This window comes from Ananas comosus, linkage group 6, assembly GCF_001540865.1.
Source record: "Ananas comosus cultivar F153 linkage group 6, ASM154086v1, whole genome shotgun sequence".
NCBI lineage: Eukaryota > Viridiplantae > Streptophyta > Magnoliopsida > Poales > Bromeliaceae > Ananas > Ananas comosus.
The window spans coordinates 1,261,593-1,279,779 of record NC_033626.1 but is presented as its reverse complement, the minus strand read 5'-3'; the positions used below and the strand labels follow the sequence as shown (position 1 = coordinate 1,279,779).

Here is an 18,187-nt window from a genome sequence, read left to right as displayed (position 1 = left end):
GACCGTTCATTTTATAACCGCTTGATGAACTTTATTATGATTTCGAAAAATTACGAAATTTATTTTCTACAAGTTTCAAATATTCTAGATCATATTTAACGGAGTGGATCGTCAATTCGGAAGCTCCATCATTGAAAACAACTTATGAATATGAAGGGCTCTATACTCATAAGAGTATAGTAGCCCTAGCCTATACATGTTTATATACACATGTATACATATATCCACATGTGTATATGTATATATATATATATATATATATATATATATATAGAGAGAGAGAGAGAGAGAGAGAGAGAGCTAGGCTGGTATACTATCGGTAGCACGGAAGCCTCCGTACTACCAAGTTGTTTTCAATGATGCGGCTTCCAAATCGACGATCGGCTTCGTTAGACTTGATCTATACTATTGAAAGTATTTGGAACTAAATTTCATAATTTTTCGATATTATTTACCTATCAAACAAGTAGTTTAAAAATGAACGACTGAAAATAAAAATCTCATAAAAAATGATGATAAAAAACTTGAATTTAAGATCAGAGATACTGATCTTACTCTAAATAGTGAAAAAAAAAAATTTCTATAAAAATTTTATCAGATTTGGATTATTTTACACCGTTAAATGCACAAACGCGTCACATCTATCATTAAAATTATCAATTTTGAGACCTTTTGATCACTAGCCAAATGATGTCAAAAAATTATGAAATTTAGTTTCCAAATACTTTTAATAGTATAAATCAAGTCTAACAGAGCTGATTGTCGCTTTAGAAACCGCATCATTGAAAACAATTTGGTAGCACGGAGGCCTCCGTATTACCGATAGTATACAAGTCTAGCTATATATATATATATATACATATATATATATATATATATATATGGAGTTGAGCTAGAATACTATCGATAGCAAATGGGCTCCGTTGCCACCCATTTATTTTCAATGATAGAGCCTCCAAATCGACGATCGGCACCGTTGAACATGATTTATATCACTTGAAGTGTTTAGAAATCAAATTTCAAATCTTTTCGACATCATTTGCCTAATGATCAAAGGGTTTCAAAATTTGTAATTTTAATAGTCAATATGTGGCGTTTTCTCGTTTAACGGCGTAAAGATATCCAAATCAATTGAATTTTTGTTGAAAAATTTTTTAAACTATTTAAAACAAGATCTATACTCTTGATCTTGATTACAAGACTCCTATCATCACTTTTTAAAGAATATTTATTTTCAGCCGTTCATTTTTGTGTCCACTCGATGAATAAGAGAACAATATCGGAAAACACTTCAAGTGGTATAGATTATATTCAACGGTGCCGATCATCGATTTGGAGGCTCCATCATCGAAAATAAATGAGTGGCAACGGAGCTCATTTGCTATCGATAGTATTCTAACTCAACTCTATACAATTTGGAATTTACATTGGACATAGCACAATCCTTAGGCCTTACATGATAATTGCCTTTTCCTTTTAGTTTTTTAAACCAAAAATTTTTATACTTGGGGTATAGCGATGGATGGATTTTTTTTTTTTTTCCTACTTTTCCATAATTTGTTAGCTTGTTATATACCTCGATGAGGTGTCGATGAGGTGAGGAGTGGTAACATCTCAATACAGCCAAAACAAAAGAAAAAAGAAAAAGCAAAGAACAAAAAAAAAAAAANAGGAATTATTCGAACATGTAAACTAACTACTCCTCACAATAGTTTATAATTTTCAATTAAAGACAAATTTAAAATTTAATAAAAAAATCTTATTCTATTTAATAAAACATCCATTTGATACAATAACATGTTTTAATATTTATAGTTCTACAAACTCTTTCGTTTTTTAGTTTAAGAAAATGTTTTATTCTATTTTCATTAAAAAAAAAGCAAAAAAAAAAAGCGTTTCATAAAAAAAAAAGCGAAAATCTTATTCTATTTAATAAAACATCCATTTGATACAATAACATGTTTTAATATTTATAGTTCTACAAACTCTTTCGTTTTTTAGTTTAAGAAAATGTTTTATTCTATTTTCATTAAAAAAAAAGCAAAAAAAAAAAGCGTTTCATAAAAAAAAAAGCGAAAATCTTATTCTATTTAATAAAACATCCATTTGATACAATAACATGTTTTAATATTTATAGTTCTACAAACTCTTTCGTTTTTTAGTTTAAGAAAATGTTTTATTCTATTTTCATTAAAAAAAAAGCAAAAAAAAAAAGCGTTTCATAAAAAAAAAAGCGAAAATCTTATTCTATTTAATAAAACATCCATTTGATACAATAACATGTTTTAATATTTATAGTTCTACAAACTCTTTCGTTTTTTAGTTTAAGAAAATGTTTTATTCTATTTTCTAATTGCCCATATATCTCTCAAAATTTCAAAAATAGGATGTTTGAAAAAACTAAAAAGCAAAATACTTTTTGTGCTCCTAACTTAAGGGCAAATAAAAAAAATCGGTGATAGTAGAAAGATATATTTAAAAGAGCAAAATAATAATTTCATAGAAATAATAAAGTTTACTCTAGAAGCATATTTGAATATGTTGGAACGTAAAAAAGATATTTTTAATATTAGCCTTCTAAGAAGGATAAATCAGAATGTCGAAAATTTTTCAGGAGTATATAAATAATTGCCCCTATTAAGTAAATTAAGAGAATATACTGAACAAAATATTCATCGCCGGCCCGTCCGTGCACAAGGCTCCGCAAACAAAGGCCTCCTGCAAAACACATTCAAATTTTTTGCATGCTAATGCATGTATTGAAGTTTCGAACATCAGCAAGAAACTTTGTTATAAAAGTTAATACAATTCAAAATCAGGGACTTGATATGGAAAAGGAGGTTAGGAAATGTACAAGTTCATAATAAGAGTTAAGATGCTGAAAGATGAATGAGCCTAAAGATGAATGGGAATGCCCCAGATTCTACTCTTTAAAATCAATGATTTTGCGGTAAAATTAGACCCCAAGCAAAAAAAAATGAAGGCTCATAGTCCTAACTATTCAGGCAAGTTTTTTCGCCCTTCCGCTGGAATGATGTGTGTCGTCCTTGGAGCCGCCTGCTTCGGGCTTTCGAGCCCATGCAGGGGCATGGTCCGGATCGTAGCGGTAGTCGTAAAACAGCTCCTCCCCTGCACTGATCCTCTCTTTCGCGAATATGCCGACCCTGTGATCTCCTGCTACCATTATGACTTTAGCATAGCAGTTTGGGTCAGGGGAGTGGTTCGCAAATTTCAGTTTATCGCCCTTACGGTACGCATCAAGAACAAACTGCACAGCAAGTGTTAAATAGTTAACTGCTAGAGTAATTAATAGTACGACTTGAAAAGTAAGAGGCTTTTATATATTTATGTCCCTGCAAATCATCCAAATAATAACCTGTTTAAAATCGGAATTTTCATAGCAGTGTCATAGAAAAAAACACCAAGTAGGTGAATTGACCAATTAGAGAATGATGTCCGTAAATACAAGGATGTATATATAAGAATATTTAAGTTTTTTCAAGGACAAGTATGAAAATTCAGATTTTGCCGGCAGGTATATATGTAAACGATTCATTTGTAGGCGCACATAAATTCAATCAAATAGGAAAGGGTGCATGCCTGGTCATTTAGGTTGAAGAGAAATGATGAGTTCTCGCGGTCGTAGATCTTTCCGCGTTTATCTGCTTCTCTATGAGATATCAGTTCTCCGGTGTACTCACCAAGATATTCATGTTTACCCACGCTATTCTGAAATTGCCACAAAGATAAGACAATGAGATGAGATAAAAGGGAAAACGAGCAAAGTGGAAGTACAAACCTTAAGGAATGCTCCCCAGCCAGAAACATCGGATCTTCCAAGTAGAACCTGCAAAAGGCAGCAAACCTATAACCAATAAATATCTGGAAAACTTCAAGTTTGAGATATTAATGTCTCAAATTATGTGCTATTCATATCAATTTGCATAATGAAATATAGCCGCAACGGCACAAAAAGAACTAGCAATATATGATAGAAGGTATGAAGAGAGAGACACTAGAAAGATTCAAAGAGATTACCTATATCATTAGTTCCATTACTATGTCTCACATTCCCATGTTTTCATAATTGCAATACATGATAACATGATCGAATGACAAAAGGCACTTTTTGTCGAGACTACTACGTCACGATGGCTCCAGAAGTTAAGATTTTTCATTCAGAGGCCTTGTCATGTACATCACATTGCAAATTGAATTTTTCAAATCAGAACATGCATTGAATTACAAACTGTGAGAAAACTCCAGTGTCTATTTTCTTAGGTACTGCTGTAAATAAGTCTATATCTGTCTAGCTAAATTCAGCCCAATAAAAAAACAGAAACAAGATTGTGGGGTGGCCGGGTGTATGTTGTTGTTCATTGGCTCGCTTAGACTCTCTACTAAAATAAGAAGATGCTTGCTAAATGAAAACATACTTCAAATCATAGAAAGTGAAGCATTAACTAGTATTCACAGTAGTTTATTCTTACCCTTTGCTGTTGTTTGAGAAGCAACTTCATGTTTCGGCATTCATAATTATCTCCTCTTTGACTGGGGCCTCCCAAAGTGCCATCACCACAACTGTACAGAAAGATTAGAAAGCATATAATATCAACAGTACCAGAAAACAACTAACAAGAGGTTGGTTTCAATACATGAGTCCAAAAATTTTCCAATTATTTTCCAACGGCTGCTGTAATCCAACTAAATTTCCTATTGTTGCATATCACCAATTTGGTAATAAAACATTTATTCTTAATTTTTTATGTGCAGTTTTCAGCTCTTTTTTATTGCTCACATTTGGGAGCATGCCACGAGATATGCCTAAACTAGGCGATCCCCCCATTACATGATTTGCATGTCAAGTTTACCAAAGAAAAATGAATAATCTACCAAATTAGATAAAACCAAGAGTAACATAAGGTTTAACTAGTCAAACTTGGGCTTGATATACATACCCAACCCAACAGTTTCTGCACACATCAGGATCGCATTCTCTGTCGGCAGCAAAGCATGGGCATTGGCGGCTTCTACACTGACTCTTGGCACAATGGCAACCTCGAAAGCGATTCTTGCAAATCTTGGGGCACCTAATAAAGATAGTGAACAGGATGTAAGCGATATGGCAAGCATAACTAGCAGAAGAAACAAGGAATAGTGCAGTCAAATAGAGTTCACAGTATAAGCATAGAATAGAAGTCGATCAGACTAGTTTCCATCAGAATAACTCTTAAATTATATGAAGTGAGGGAATTTAAAGAATATGAATCCATTATCTTGTACGAAGTAAACATAATACAATGCTTCATAGTTTACACTATCCCCTCTATAATTTTTGGGGACTTATCCACTCAACTGATCTAGGCAGCCAACTATGGACAGCAATGTCGCATTAAGTGGAATTCAGAATAGGGTTATTCATATTTCACTCCTTCCAAAGCATTCTTTAAAAGAATGAACAACTCAATCAGAATCAAGACAGTGATAAATCTATAGAAGGTGTCAGAAAACCATAATGTAACTAATATGCAGTATATGAATGCATCTATATTTTTAACTTTCAATATATAGAACAGATACTTTTAACTGAAATGGTGTTTTCAAGTAGTGGCATAAAAAACAATGCACCCGAACTAATCTCGGTAATGAAGTAACAAAGCAAGAGCATTAACTTCAACTGACAAAAAGAAACCATGTGGGGGATGGATGAAAAGCCTCCCAATATGATGCAATATAAGCAAACAAAAAAAATGAAGTACACGGCTAGTTTAAATGGATTTTTTTTTCTGAAACTTTCATCAATTAATCAGCTATATGTTCAAAAATAATAATAATAAGTCAATGAATATCAGATAACATTCATCAAAGAAAATGAGAAACAGAAAAACTCACCCACAGTATTTTTCACAGCATGTCCCATTCAAGAGGCAAGGGCATTGCTTTCCACAAGCCGATTGACAGCCACAAGGATTATATTGGCGACAAGGCTGATCCTTCCTCTCTGTAATCCTTTTCCTTATGGAATGGTATCCAGCAGATTTCCAGGTATACTTTAATCGACGAACTCTACCTCGCCTTCTAAAGAACCTTGATCTTGTGCGCAAGTCATTGCCCTGAGAGTGTCAGCATGGAAAGAACTACCAATATAAGTTGCTGACCGAAATGTATGCTTACGTAGTGAAAAATAATACATTAGTACTAACCTTTACATGTCCTTCGGCGAGAGAATTTGAACCATTATGAACTCCACACGCTCCTTTACTCTCAATATAATTCATGTAATGAAAAACCTCAGAACATGTTTTCATTCCACTCAAAAGGTTTCGAGAAATCAGACAACTGCACATAGAAAATAGATTTTGAATACAAAGCAAGTTAGAATTTGACTTGCAAATAGAGCAAAATGAATCACAAAAACGTTTGCCACACAACCTAAAACCTAGCAAGGCCACCAAGTGACCCAAATTTTGACTCTTTAAATTCCAATGAAAAGGACAGACACACAACGACTGGAGTTAATTAGTTCAAGCATCGTAGGGCGCAAGTGGTACCCATTGATAAGACTAAATGTGTTATTGCCAGCCAAGTTAAATATCCAAAATAATCAATCAAGACGTTTAGTTCTTAAACCACAAAGCAGGATAAGCATGAAAGTCCGAGATAGAACAAAGGGAAAATTGAAAATGATAAGAGAAAAGAAGGTCAAGAAAGAGAGCAGTTCTTTGATCCACATGCATGTACATGCAAACACACAAGGTGGTTTGGTTAATTTGATGATCAACTTACAATCCCATCATCCCACTATTTGAATCAACTACGGAAGACATAATACAATTGACAGAACATAGATAAACCATAGAGCTCTCGGTGTGAAATGAAAAATTAAGACAGAACTGTCACAAAACTACAGTTACACCCTTGTAAGATATTTTCACTCCATTTTAAAAAAACAAAATAGAGAATGGTAGGAGGCCACAAAGTCAATAAAGATATCAAAGTGATCTTGGCAATTGAAATTCAATTGCAGCTATTACCGTTCCCACAACTCCGTGGTTCCATCTAATCAGCACAAACTTCAACTGATCAGTCAAACCAATCCCCAATTTCTTGCTTTCTGAGAGTCAAACCTCATGGAGTTCTAATTCAAAACAGATCGATTTCATCGAAGAGCAGCAATAGTAACCATACAAAAAAAATCTTATTGATTTCATCTAAAAGCAGCAGTAATAGTCATGCAAACAAATGTTTTTGATCTCATCTAATAGCAGCAGTAATATTCATGCACACAAATGTCAATATAATATAAATATGTCAATATTGCATACTTCAATTGTCGTTCAATTTATCTTTGAGTGGCAAAACAAATTTCTGCACACCAAACAATTTTGGGTCATTGGTTGAAAGCTAATAAATTGGACATAGCAAAAACAGGTATTCCGCAGCAATAGGAATCCATTTCACAAAAAAGATATGCAGATAAAAGTAAACAGAAAAAAATAAATATGAGGTACACATTTTCCTGGTTAAAATATTTTTACCGGTATAAAGATATGATAGAGTACTAAAAGATGAAGAACCTGTGTGGATATTTAATATTATCTTAGCAAAAGTACATACTAACCTATTCTTTCCGAACATCTCAAGACCTTTTAGGAAAAGTCCTTGCTCAATGACAGTCCAAGAATTGCAACCAGTTTCTTCTTGCTTGCAAGTATTCTCACCAACAAACTCCTCCTTTTGAGAACTCTCATCATCATCAGTAGCTGAAGACTCTTTCACCATTTCACAAGCAAAACCGTTCTGAATTTCCTCACATATGGAATTACCATTTTCCTTCTGAGGTGCACCCTTTTGACCAGAACTCCTGGTGCTCGGCACTTTGTGCTGTGAGGAGGAACTAGAATCTTTATTCCCACCTCGTGTGTCCGATCTAAGCTTCATAGCCCGTGGTTGAAAGCTGCCACTAATAATCGAATCAGAGTTTGATGTTCCCATTTTCTTTTGTCTTTTCCGCATGGACACAAGAACCCTCTCTGCAATTCTTTTGTTGCTTCTTTTTCGTATTCCACCTTTCCCACCTAGCTTACCTTTTGAGGTTGATGGAGAAAGTGGAGAAGATTTGAGACCTTGACAAGGACGGACTTCCGACTCACTGCTCTCTGAAGCGACTCTTGCATTTGAAGAAGCAGAATCACCTTGTGGAGATTTTGATTTCCTTCCTAGCAAAGAGCTTTGCATTTTCTTTTTAGGTGATTGTTCGTTTTTAGTGCTATCAGATGAGTTAGTGGGCTCTTCAGAAGCACGCGGCACCTGTGAATCCATTGCACCAACATTTTCAGACTTGGAGGCCTGATATAAACATAAGAAACATCAAGGGAAAACCTAGGACTCCTGAGAGTTGAGAGGTTCTAGACATTCCTTGAGGTCAACCATAAGCAACATAATCAAATGCAATTATGAAATACAAACCACCTTGTAACAATGAACACCACATGGTACGTCCTCATCTGAGTTGTGCCAAGGTAGTTGTTTTTCTGTCTGAAAAAAGAAGGAAAATAAAATTCAACAAACAAATGCAATAAGTTGTACAATCAACTTGCTGCTCAATAACTTACAGGAAACACTAAATCCTGGGAACATCCATGTAATCTACAATCAAAGACCTGTAAAAATCAGCAAGGAAGAACATTGGGCTTTACTTGAGAAATCAAAAAAACACGAAGATTTTAGGAGACCAGAAAGTGATTGCTGCATATATGAATACAAATCGTGCTTACCAAACATCGCCGACAGAAAAGGTTATCAAAAGAATCCAGTGCTGCATCCAAGTCCTTCTCAAGAAATGCTTCGCCAGCTTTTTTATCAACTTCAGCTTCTTTTTTAACACATTTCTCAGCTTTCTCTTTTAGTAAGATCTCATATCTTGCCTGTATAAGATGTTCCATGTTGTTTCATACGTCTGTCAATGTCACCACAAGGCGAATGGGAAACAGCCGAACCAAGTTTCGGAAAACTTTGAATCTCATCACACTTAAGGAAGAGAAATTAACTCGGCGTGATACAGACAGTTGACACAAAATTCACATTTCGCACACAAAAACTTGCCTTTATTTCATCAGGAGTCCTCTCAAAGCACTTAGCCAATAAATCCAGCACAGTATCAGACAATCCACTTTCTTGAATGGTCATCCTACAGCAAGATGGTAAAAATTGCATCTTATTTCAAGACACACCAAAGAATGAAGAACAAAATATGAGAACAATCAATCAATATCAATTTAGTCCTCACTTGCTATTTTGACTAAGCAAAAATATAATGATGCTGTTTACATGGTGCGCCTTTTTCAGACAGTTGGACTTAATTGTTACGCATAACAAATTTCAGGAACTAAATAGTTATGCATGAAACTGTGAGGATGAAATTAAAATGAAGGTTAACCTTCAGGGACTAAATTTGCAACTTAAAAAAGAAATGAATATTCCGGTGTGTTTGGTTTTTTGGTTTTCAGATCATCAGATATTAAGTTCTCCTTCTCCTTAAAGGCCATGCTCTGCTTATGTGAAGTTGTGGATGTCAGAAAAGTTCAGTTAAGACACTAAAGTCCACGCATGTTTTCAGCTTATTTTGTCAGTGAAGAAACTAAAAATTCAACTATATTCCATTTGGAAAGCAGCTCTTCCGCGAGGTAGCTTTTGAAACATAAAGCTGGTGTGATTGCCAAGTCAATAACCATTTATGAGGAAAACATATTAACTAATCAGAGAAATGTAACAAATTAACTAATCAGAGAAATGTAACAAATTAACTAATCAGAGAAATTTAGTCCCAGGATCTTCAAAAAGACTAGTTTGAAAGCATCAGGCCCCGAAGAAGAAGAATATCTGAAAGGGTTATTTGAAAGATGGCCGATTATTGATGACCGTAGTGTATTACGAATTTCAGTCGAGGAAAGAAATAGATGTCTATTATTTAATATTGTTATAAACTTATCTTTTACATAGATGTGTGTATACATTGAGAAATATAAAATACAAGAGCACTAACCAATCATGTTGAATGTTAATTACTCGATTGCAAAGCAACGAAAAGTATTCAATCTATAGTTCTTTTACTCATAACACTACTCTGTAATATTACTAAAAAAATTTAGCCACTGATATCAAAAAGTCCAAAAAACACATGCAAAAAGGATATACTAGGAAAAGCAAAGTCCTGATATCAATAACATGTAAAAGTCCACAAACCGGATAATATAGTCATCAGAATCTCTATACTCTTTCTTTTCTTCTTCATCATCAACTACGTCATCCTCACTATCGCTGCAAATTAAAGCTTCACCACAATTTGGATCGTAGTAGATTCTCCTACGGCCAACAACAGATTGGTCCTCAGTCATTCTTTGATTTCTGGAAGTCATTTTGTGCAATATTAGTTGCAGTAAAACTGAAAGTCAAAAATGTAAGCCGAAATGCTAACAGCAACAACTTCGAGAATATGACACAAAAAAATCCACAGATCCAGCAATTAAAATGAAAATTACGAAATGTAGAAACTAAATGCATTCTCAGATGCATTAGCAAATCAATATCTCACTAATTCTGATATACCTTAGCCAACTAAAAGTACATGAATAAGAACAAGAAATAAGTAAATTCTCTTCTCTACAATGTCAGGCCCCACATTCACCCAACAAGAGAAGTTGATAGTCTAGGTTAAAGCTCTGCATTATGATTGGTTAGGCAATAAGGTTTTGTAGCTAAGTGTGAGGTTTCAGGCCATGACCTTTGACTTAATCATACTAAGGATTTGGGACAATGAAGAGACTGAATCTCCTAGAAGAAAGAGGACAAGAGTCAGACAGAAGATCAAGGAAGAGGAAACCAGAGAGAAAATGAGTTATTCCAGCTTGGGATAAAGAACCCTTTTATATATTGGAAGTCCATGACATAAATTGACAACTAGAATAGAACTCAATCTACTTCCCTTTCAACTACTCATCAAAAGGATTCTTAGTATAGAAGATTTCAGTAACTTATCGAGCTTTGGCTGATAATAATTTGGATCCCAACCAAGCAACAAAAGTATGCACAAAACATGTCCCTGATAATAGTGGTCAATTGTCCTTCTCTAGAAGAATTTGAAGCCTCACTTAAAAGAAAGTTAAGGCTAGAGATCTCCGCTTTAATTGGCGCCAATTAAAGAAAGAACAATATGAAGTCCAATAGGCTTCAGCTAGGGATAGGGTTAGACCAATATTTCGTCGGTGACACAGTGCACTAAATCCCCCTAACAAAAAAAAGAAAAAGCTCCATTTCCAAAGACTAGCTTATTAAGTTGTCATATGGTTTATATAGCAAAGACTTCATTAATAACTTATGTCTGTTTATCCTACAGTAACCACCCAGAAGAAGAAATTAGGTCGGCTGTGTCTTTTCCTTAGCAAGTTGGCATAAAAAAATCTAAGCACATATTAATTACTTCTTTCTGCGCTGTGTGCATTTATATCCTAGCGCAGCCATGTAATTAAACGCAGTTTGGATACTAAAGGTCAAACTAGAAGCTACTAATAAGTCTGAAAATCAGTCAATTGATAAAGAAAATGCACAAACATACAATTCAAGCAACGCTTACTTCAATGGCAATTATCAAGTAACAGGTAAGCACATAGGAGGCAAAAGCAATAGAATTGGTGTAATTTCTAGACAAAGTTTATGCAGAAACTTACACAGCAAAAGAAAATTGACACTGATGAACAATTTTAACAAATGAAAAGGACAATGGCAAACCAAAAGATAAATCCATGGTTGAACATGAATATTTTATATCGTTGCAAAAATCAAAAGAAACTATGTGAAGATGGAATACGAACCAACATGTTTATATAGCACCCACATCCAGATTGAGCATCTGAATAGACAAAAAGCATGCGTCTATTTTGAACAACTTAGAAATTTCGGGTAAATTGCATTAGTAGTCCCAGAACTTTTAAGTCGAGTTTCATTTATGTCCTCGAACTACCAAATCCAATATTTGAGACCATATAAGGTGTCACTTTAGTCCCTAAAACTGTCAACAGTGTTTCATGTTTGTTTCATTTTAGTCCTACCTTAGAGTAAAAGTTGTTACTTGTGCCTAATCCATCTTCATGTCCGTATACCATGAATTCATCGATTCTTCATGCATCCCATACTTTCAATTTAACAGTCCAATTTTTATGTAGAGAAAATAATATAACCCAAAGATGTAGAGATGCACAAATTGCCCTCTAATAATAAATATGAAGAAAGACTGAAGTAACCTCCTTTTCTAATAATAAATATGTATAAGGACTAAAGTAAAACTCTTTTAAGAGTCCAGAGACCACTAACATCAAATTTGAAGTTCGAGGACCAAACAGAAAAGAGAAAACTTGGCAGAAATTTTAGGGACTAGTTGTGTCATTTACCCTAAAAATTCGTATTTGAATATATGCCCTACCTATCCAAAAAAATCCATGTGGTGTACGGAGGAAGTTTTGCCACTTCTAGCAATTTAATCGGTCGAATCGCATTCTTTCCTCCGACATTGCCGCCCAAAAGAACAACTGACGAGGTATACGAACTTTCTTCTTGGCAACTAGTGCTATCTTTCTCCCCGGCAGATAGTTCGAGACTATTCAGAGTACACAGCGCGTCGTCTTGCCTTCTTGTTAACAAGTTTACATCTATGTCAGTACTATTTACAGTATTATTTCTCCTGGTTTGTGACAAATTGTAAGTATGTTGTGTAAAGGTACTGAGTTTCTGCTTGTTCTCTTCAATCTTTTTCTGAAACAAAAAACAGAAATATGTTATTTCAATTGCTGCAGTAAACTTATAAGCACTCAGATGCGCGGAACAAATAGTAACAACTGCGAGAAAGAGCATAATTGTTCGTGGTACCTTAATATAAGTGTACCGGTCGGCAATAACTTGCTTCTTCATGGTGTCAATTATAGATAAAGCATTTTGTTCCAGATCACTCCCTTCTTTGTCCCCAGCAACCTGTGATGCATTTCGAACAACCTAAGGTATTATATTATTACCAATAAACTATATAACAATTATTCCAACGATAAACTAATCTCATGACATGTAGTTCCTCATAGCAAATTTTTCTCAAATTACCCTAAACAAATTAAAAATAAAAAATTAGAGCATTATTTGCACAAAAGGAACTAGTAATTGCTAAATTAAGAGCCAATACACCTATTAGAGCGATCCAATGTGAGAAAAGAGGCACATAATACACCAATGTCCAATTCTCGACAAAATCGCGACGAACACCGCATCTCCTCACCCACATTGCTCCAAACCACCGATCTTACCCCGATTCCTTACGATTAAACCTTAAAAAAAAAAAAAAACCGAAGCATCCGCCAAACACTAGCACGAGAGATCCGCATCGAAGCGAACCTGGAGGAGGAGCCCGGCGGAGGGATTCGACTTGCTCCCCGACGCCGACTCCGACGCCGACGCCGACGAGGCCTTGGACGCCATTGCGGCGGCGCTCGGCGGCGCCGCCGTCCCCCCTCGCCGGAACCCTAATTCGCCTCGCCTCCGGGACCGACGACGCCGACGACGATGAGTTGGAGGAGGAGGTAAATTAAAAAAAAATAAAATAAAACAAGAAGGGGGGAAAATAAAAAGAGAAATTGGGGGTGTGGGGGGAGGAGGAGGCGCCCAACAACAACGACTCAATTTTTTTTAAGTGGTTTTATAATTTGAAAATTGTAGGGAGGTAACGTATAGAGTAGGAGTTGTAGGAGAATAGGGTTGAGGTAGTGGTCCAAAAAAAAAAAAAAAAAAAAAAAAAAAAAAAAAAAAAAAAAAATCAAATACCTCCCTTGTAGTTTCACATATTCTTACTTTGGTACTCTGTGATTTAAAGTGTATCGATTTATTACACTATGGTTTTATTTTTCTTTTTTTATTATTTTTTTACTTTTTTTTTTTGTTAAATGAGTGGCAAAGTTAAAACTAAAAGGTACTAAAGTGAATATTCCATAAACCTATGTGGAGTGTCTAAAGTTTTTTATATATAATTTAAAGAAATGTTAAAGGAGAAGCCGACGAAAAGAGAAAAATAAAATCACATAATACTAAATTGATTTATTTTAAACCATATAGTGCTAAAGTGAGAAAGTGCGAAACCACAGGGATAGCATTTGAAGTTTACCCACAAAAAAAGGATTTTTTGCTTTTAGTTTCCTCAAAAAACTTTCACAATTTTTACAAAATTGATATTATTTCCGTCACACAAGCGTCACGCCAGCGCAATGTGAATGTGATTGGTTAAGTTGAACATAATGAACCAATCATTGTGTTTGGAAACGGTGAATAATTCATCATTTTATTTTCACATTTTATTTAAATCGTGTTTTTTTTTACATTCATCGTATTTATTATTTTAAACTTTGTAAAAGTTAAGTTGAACATAATGAAGCATGCACTATATCCAAACACGACAAATGATTCACCATATTCAACTTTTTATTTACGTTCATATGGTGATTTCGTGGTGCTTGCGTGACTGGAATAGGGTCAATTTTGTAAACATAAGTTTTATGAGGATATTTGTAAAAAAAAAAAAATTTGAGGGTCTAAAAACAAAAACACCCTAAAAAAAAAGGAAAAACTTCAAACTCCCCTTGTGGTTTCGTAGTTTCTCACTTTGCCCTCCTGTGGTTTAAAATATATTAATTTGCCCACATGTGGTTTCTTTTTTCTCTTTTTCTTATCAATTTCTTTTTTTTTTTCTTAAATCAGTTATAAAGTTAAAATTAAAGGGTACTAAAGTGAATATTTGATAAATCTAGATTGGTATCTGAAGTTTTTATATATAATTTAATTAAATATTAACGAAAAAGCTACCGAAAAGATAAAAACGAAACCACAGTGGGGCAATTTGATATATTTTAAAGGGAAAACTTCAAAAATCCCCCCTGCGGTTTCTTAGTTTCTCACTTTGCCCCCCCGTGGTTTAAAATGTATCAAATTGCCCCCATGTGGTTTCGTTTTTATCTTTTTGATAGCTTTTTTGTTAATATTTCATTAAATTATATAAAAAAAACTTCAGATACTCATCTAAATTTATCAAATATTCATTTTAGTACCCTTTAATTTTAACTTTATCCCTGATTTAAAAAAAATAAAATAATAAAATTGATAAGAAAAAGAGAAAGAAGAAATCACAGGGGCACAAAGTGAGAAACTAGGAAACTACAGGGGGTTTTTGAAGTTTTATCTATTTTAAACCACAGGAGGTAAAGTCAGAAACTACGAAACCACACGGGGTTTCTGAAGTTTTTCCAAAAAGAGAGAGAGAGAGAGGGGGTGGGACGGGACACGTAACGCCTCGTGTAACGTCAGTGCAGTGGCTGACACGTGGCCGCCGCGTGTGTGGGGGTTTTCTCTGTCAGCCCCCAACAACCGTTTTGGACAGCTAGTGCCGGAATTTATTTGGTAAAAACGCATTGTCCGTACAATCGTTTAAAATTTTAATTTTACTATTAAATTTTTTAGTTTAAAAATAATTATATACACCTCTCACAAAATTTAAGTTATCAAATTTATTTTTCATCTGTAAATATATCATTTTTTTACTAAAATTTAGGTAACCATGAGTTGAAAAAACTAATTACAATTAGCTAAGCAGTAAAATAATCTTTTTACCCTTAGGGCCCGTTTGGTTCGAGTTATGTAATATTACAAAGTATCTCGACATATCCAGGTAGCTTGAATTTCAGCGTAAGATTACTACTGATGCCGCATTAGCGCGTTTGGTTTAAATGAACTAGAATTTTTGGAAAGATATTTTTATAAATCAGAGAATTTTTGAAGGGATAAATATGATAAGTTAAATTTTTTTTTTAAAGATATATTTGCTATTTGATACCTTTTGCAGGGACCTATATAAAATTAACCACCCTTCAATTTATTTAATTTGAATTGATCAATAAAATATACTAACTAAATTAAAAAAGATAAATAAAATTAAAGTATCATTGACAAACTCAAATCAAACAAATTGAAAAGTTAGATAGTAATATCGAACTATTGAAAGATTGGGCAAATATGCAGTAGCATTCTTTGTACAATAAATTGATAAAGGCGGACAAAACTTTTCTAAACTTCTCACCAATTTAAAACACTTTTGGTCATCAAACTAAAATTTTAATTTATAGCAATTTCTCGCTCGAACTTTTTTAATTATTACAATCAAATCTCATAATCCAATTTAATTGACTAAATATTAATATTGATGATGTAGCAATTATTAAGATGACATATTATTTCCAGGACTTTTTTTGAAAATAACCCTGTGAAAGTTCGTATTTGCCAAACTAACCCCGTGAAATTTTTATTTGTAAAACTAACCCTCCTTTCGCCACGTGGGCGCCACGTCGGGGATTCCTCAAAAAGTCGGTGAATCATTCACCGTCTTTGTAATTTTTGTTTAAAAGCGGTGAATGGTTCACCGTCTTTAAAAGACGGTAAACCATTCACCGCCTTTAGTGCAAAATTCTCTTTTCCGCCTTTTTCCCTTTCCGCCCTCTCAAGTCCGCCTTTTCTGTGCCCTCGAGAAGACGGGGAACGATTTACCGTCTTATCAAGGACACCATATTATGGACTTGAAAAGATTTGCGCAGTGTAGGGATTTGTACTAAAAACAGTGAATGGTTCACCGTCTTATGAAGACGGTGAACCATTCACCGCCTTCACAACAAATATCAAAGACGGTGAACGATTCACCGTCTTTTTGAGGAATCCCTGACGTGTCGCCCACGTGGCGAGAGGAGGGTTAGTTTCACAAATAAAAATTTTACAGGGTTAGTTTCGCAAATACGAAATTTTACAGGATTATTTTCGAAAAAAGTCCATATTTCCACATCAGCTATGTATCAATATTTAATAAATTAAATTAGGTTATAAAAGTTAATTATAATAACTTAGAAGGTTTGAGATAAAAATTATTACAAATTAAAGTGTGCATTTTATATCTTATTCATTCACATAAACTTATCACATAAACTTTTTTTTTTATTGTAACCATTTTGGATTTTTGTTAACTTTAAGATAAGGGAGATAAGATTTACACTACTTTTTTTGAGATGTACAAGAAAATTTTTTCAAAGAAAAAAAAGGAGCAATGTTGTACACCCAAAATGGCGTGTATATTTTATATCCTTTTTGTTCAATGTTCATCATTTCCTACTTATTACATCGATTCTTTTTGTATATTGAAAATTATTTAAAATTTTGTGTACCCTAAGATGAGAGTATAGGATCTACACAAAAAATAATGAGACAAGTAAGAGATAAAGGGCGTGTTTGGTTCGCTTCTTTTTCACCTGAAATCGGAATCGGAATGGGTGAATCCGTTTGTGGGTGTTTGGTACGCGGGAGTCCCATTCCGATTCCCATTTTCGAGTAGAATGGGAATCCCCCAATCACCTCATTTTTCAATCCGGCCTAGGATGCCGGATTGGAAGTTGAATCCGAACGGAATGGATATTTATTCGGATTAAATTTATTTTTTTTAACTTTTTTAATTAAAATATGAGTTAAAATTTAAAAATTAAATATATAATTTTATATTTTAATTTGAACTTAAATTAAAATTTAAAATTTAATCAAGTATTTCGAATCTAACTTATGAATTTGAATTTAAATTAAATTTTAATTTATATAAAGTTTTATTCAAATTTTAATTAAAACTTAAATTAAATTTATGGATAAAAATTAAAATTTAAATTGTAATTTTAAGTTTGAATTTGAATAAATCGAAATTTAGTTTTATATTTTGNATCCACTCAACTTCAAAGTTTAATTTTTTTTTAAAAAAATAGATTTAAAATTTAGACATTATTTCAAAATTTTGATGTAAATTTTAATATTTAATATTTAATTTGAATTTAAATTAATATATTATGAAGATAATGTTAGTATATTAATTTGATTATGTTTTTTATATCCACCTGAACCAAACACCGACAATGGGAATGATTTATTCCGATTCTGATTCAGGTGATGAATCAAACAGAATTAGGTAATGAGTCATTCCGATTCCGATTCCAGCTTATTTTGATTCCGATTCCGATTCCGACTCCAACTTCGAACCAAACACGCCCAAAGAGTCCTTGAATGAGTGACGTGTAAAATTTAT

General features: G+C 33.7%; 1 protein-coding gene across 2 annotated transcripts; it reads right to left on the bottom strand.

Annotated features, from left to right (window-relative positions):
- On the bottom strand, nt 2,727–13,696 carry LOC109711656 (histone-lysine N-methyltransferase EZ1). 2 transcript variants are annotated; one of them, XM_020234804.1, is made up of 16 exons: nt 13,435–13,696; nt 12,922–13,023; nt 12,479–12,807; nt 10,246–10,407; nt 9,106–9,190; nt 8,778–8,927; nt 8,616–8,663; nt 8,473–8,538; nt 7,622–8,349; nt 6,204–6,339; nt 5,893–6,113; nt 4,959–5,090; nt 4,491–4,581; nt 3,800–3,847; nt 3,601–3,729; nt 2,727–3,268 (listed from the first exon to the last, which is right to left on the bottom strand). In XM_020234804.1, the coding sequence occupies exons 1-16, from the start codon at nt 13,516–13,518 to the stop codon at nt 3,002–3,004; spliced, it is 2,778 nt and encodes a 925-aa protein (XP_020090393.1). In that variant the 5' UTR covers nt 13,519–13,696; the 3' UTR covers nt 2,727–3,001. The 2 variants fall into 2 exon arrangements, with proteins under 2 accessions (XP_020090393.1, XP_020090394.1); XM_020234805.1 differs by having other exon boundaries at nt 7,622–8,310.

Excerpts from the sequence above, each read along its gene's own strand:
- LOC109711656 (XM_020234804.1), bottom strand. The coding sequence starts at position 13,518 with ATGGCGTCCAAGGCCTCGTCGGCGTCGGCGTCGGAGTCGGCGTCGGGG. Across the intron at positions 9,191-10,245 it reads TCTGATGACTATATTATCCG|GATGACCATTCAAGAAAGTG; the intron begins GTTTGTGGACTT and ends ATCTTGCTGTAG. Across the intron at positions 8,539-8,615 it reads CCCAGGATTTAGTGTTTCCT|ACAGAAAAACAACTACCTTG; the intron begins GTAAGTTATTGA and ends TTCTTTTTTCAG.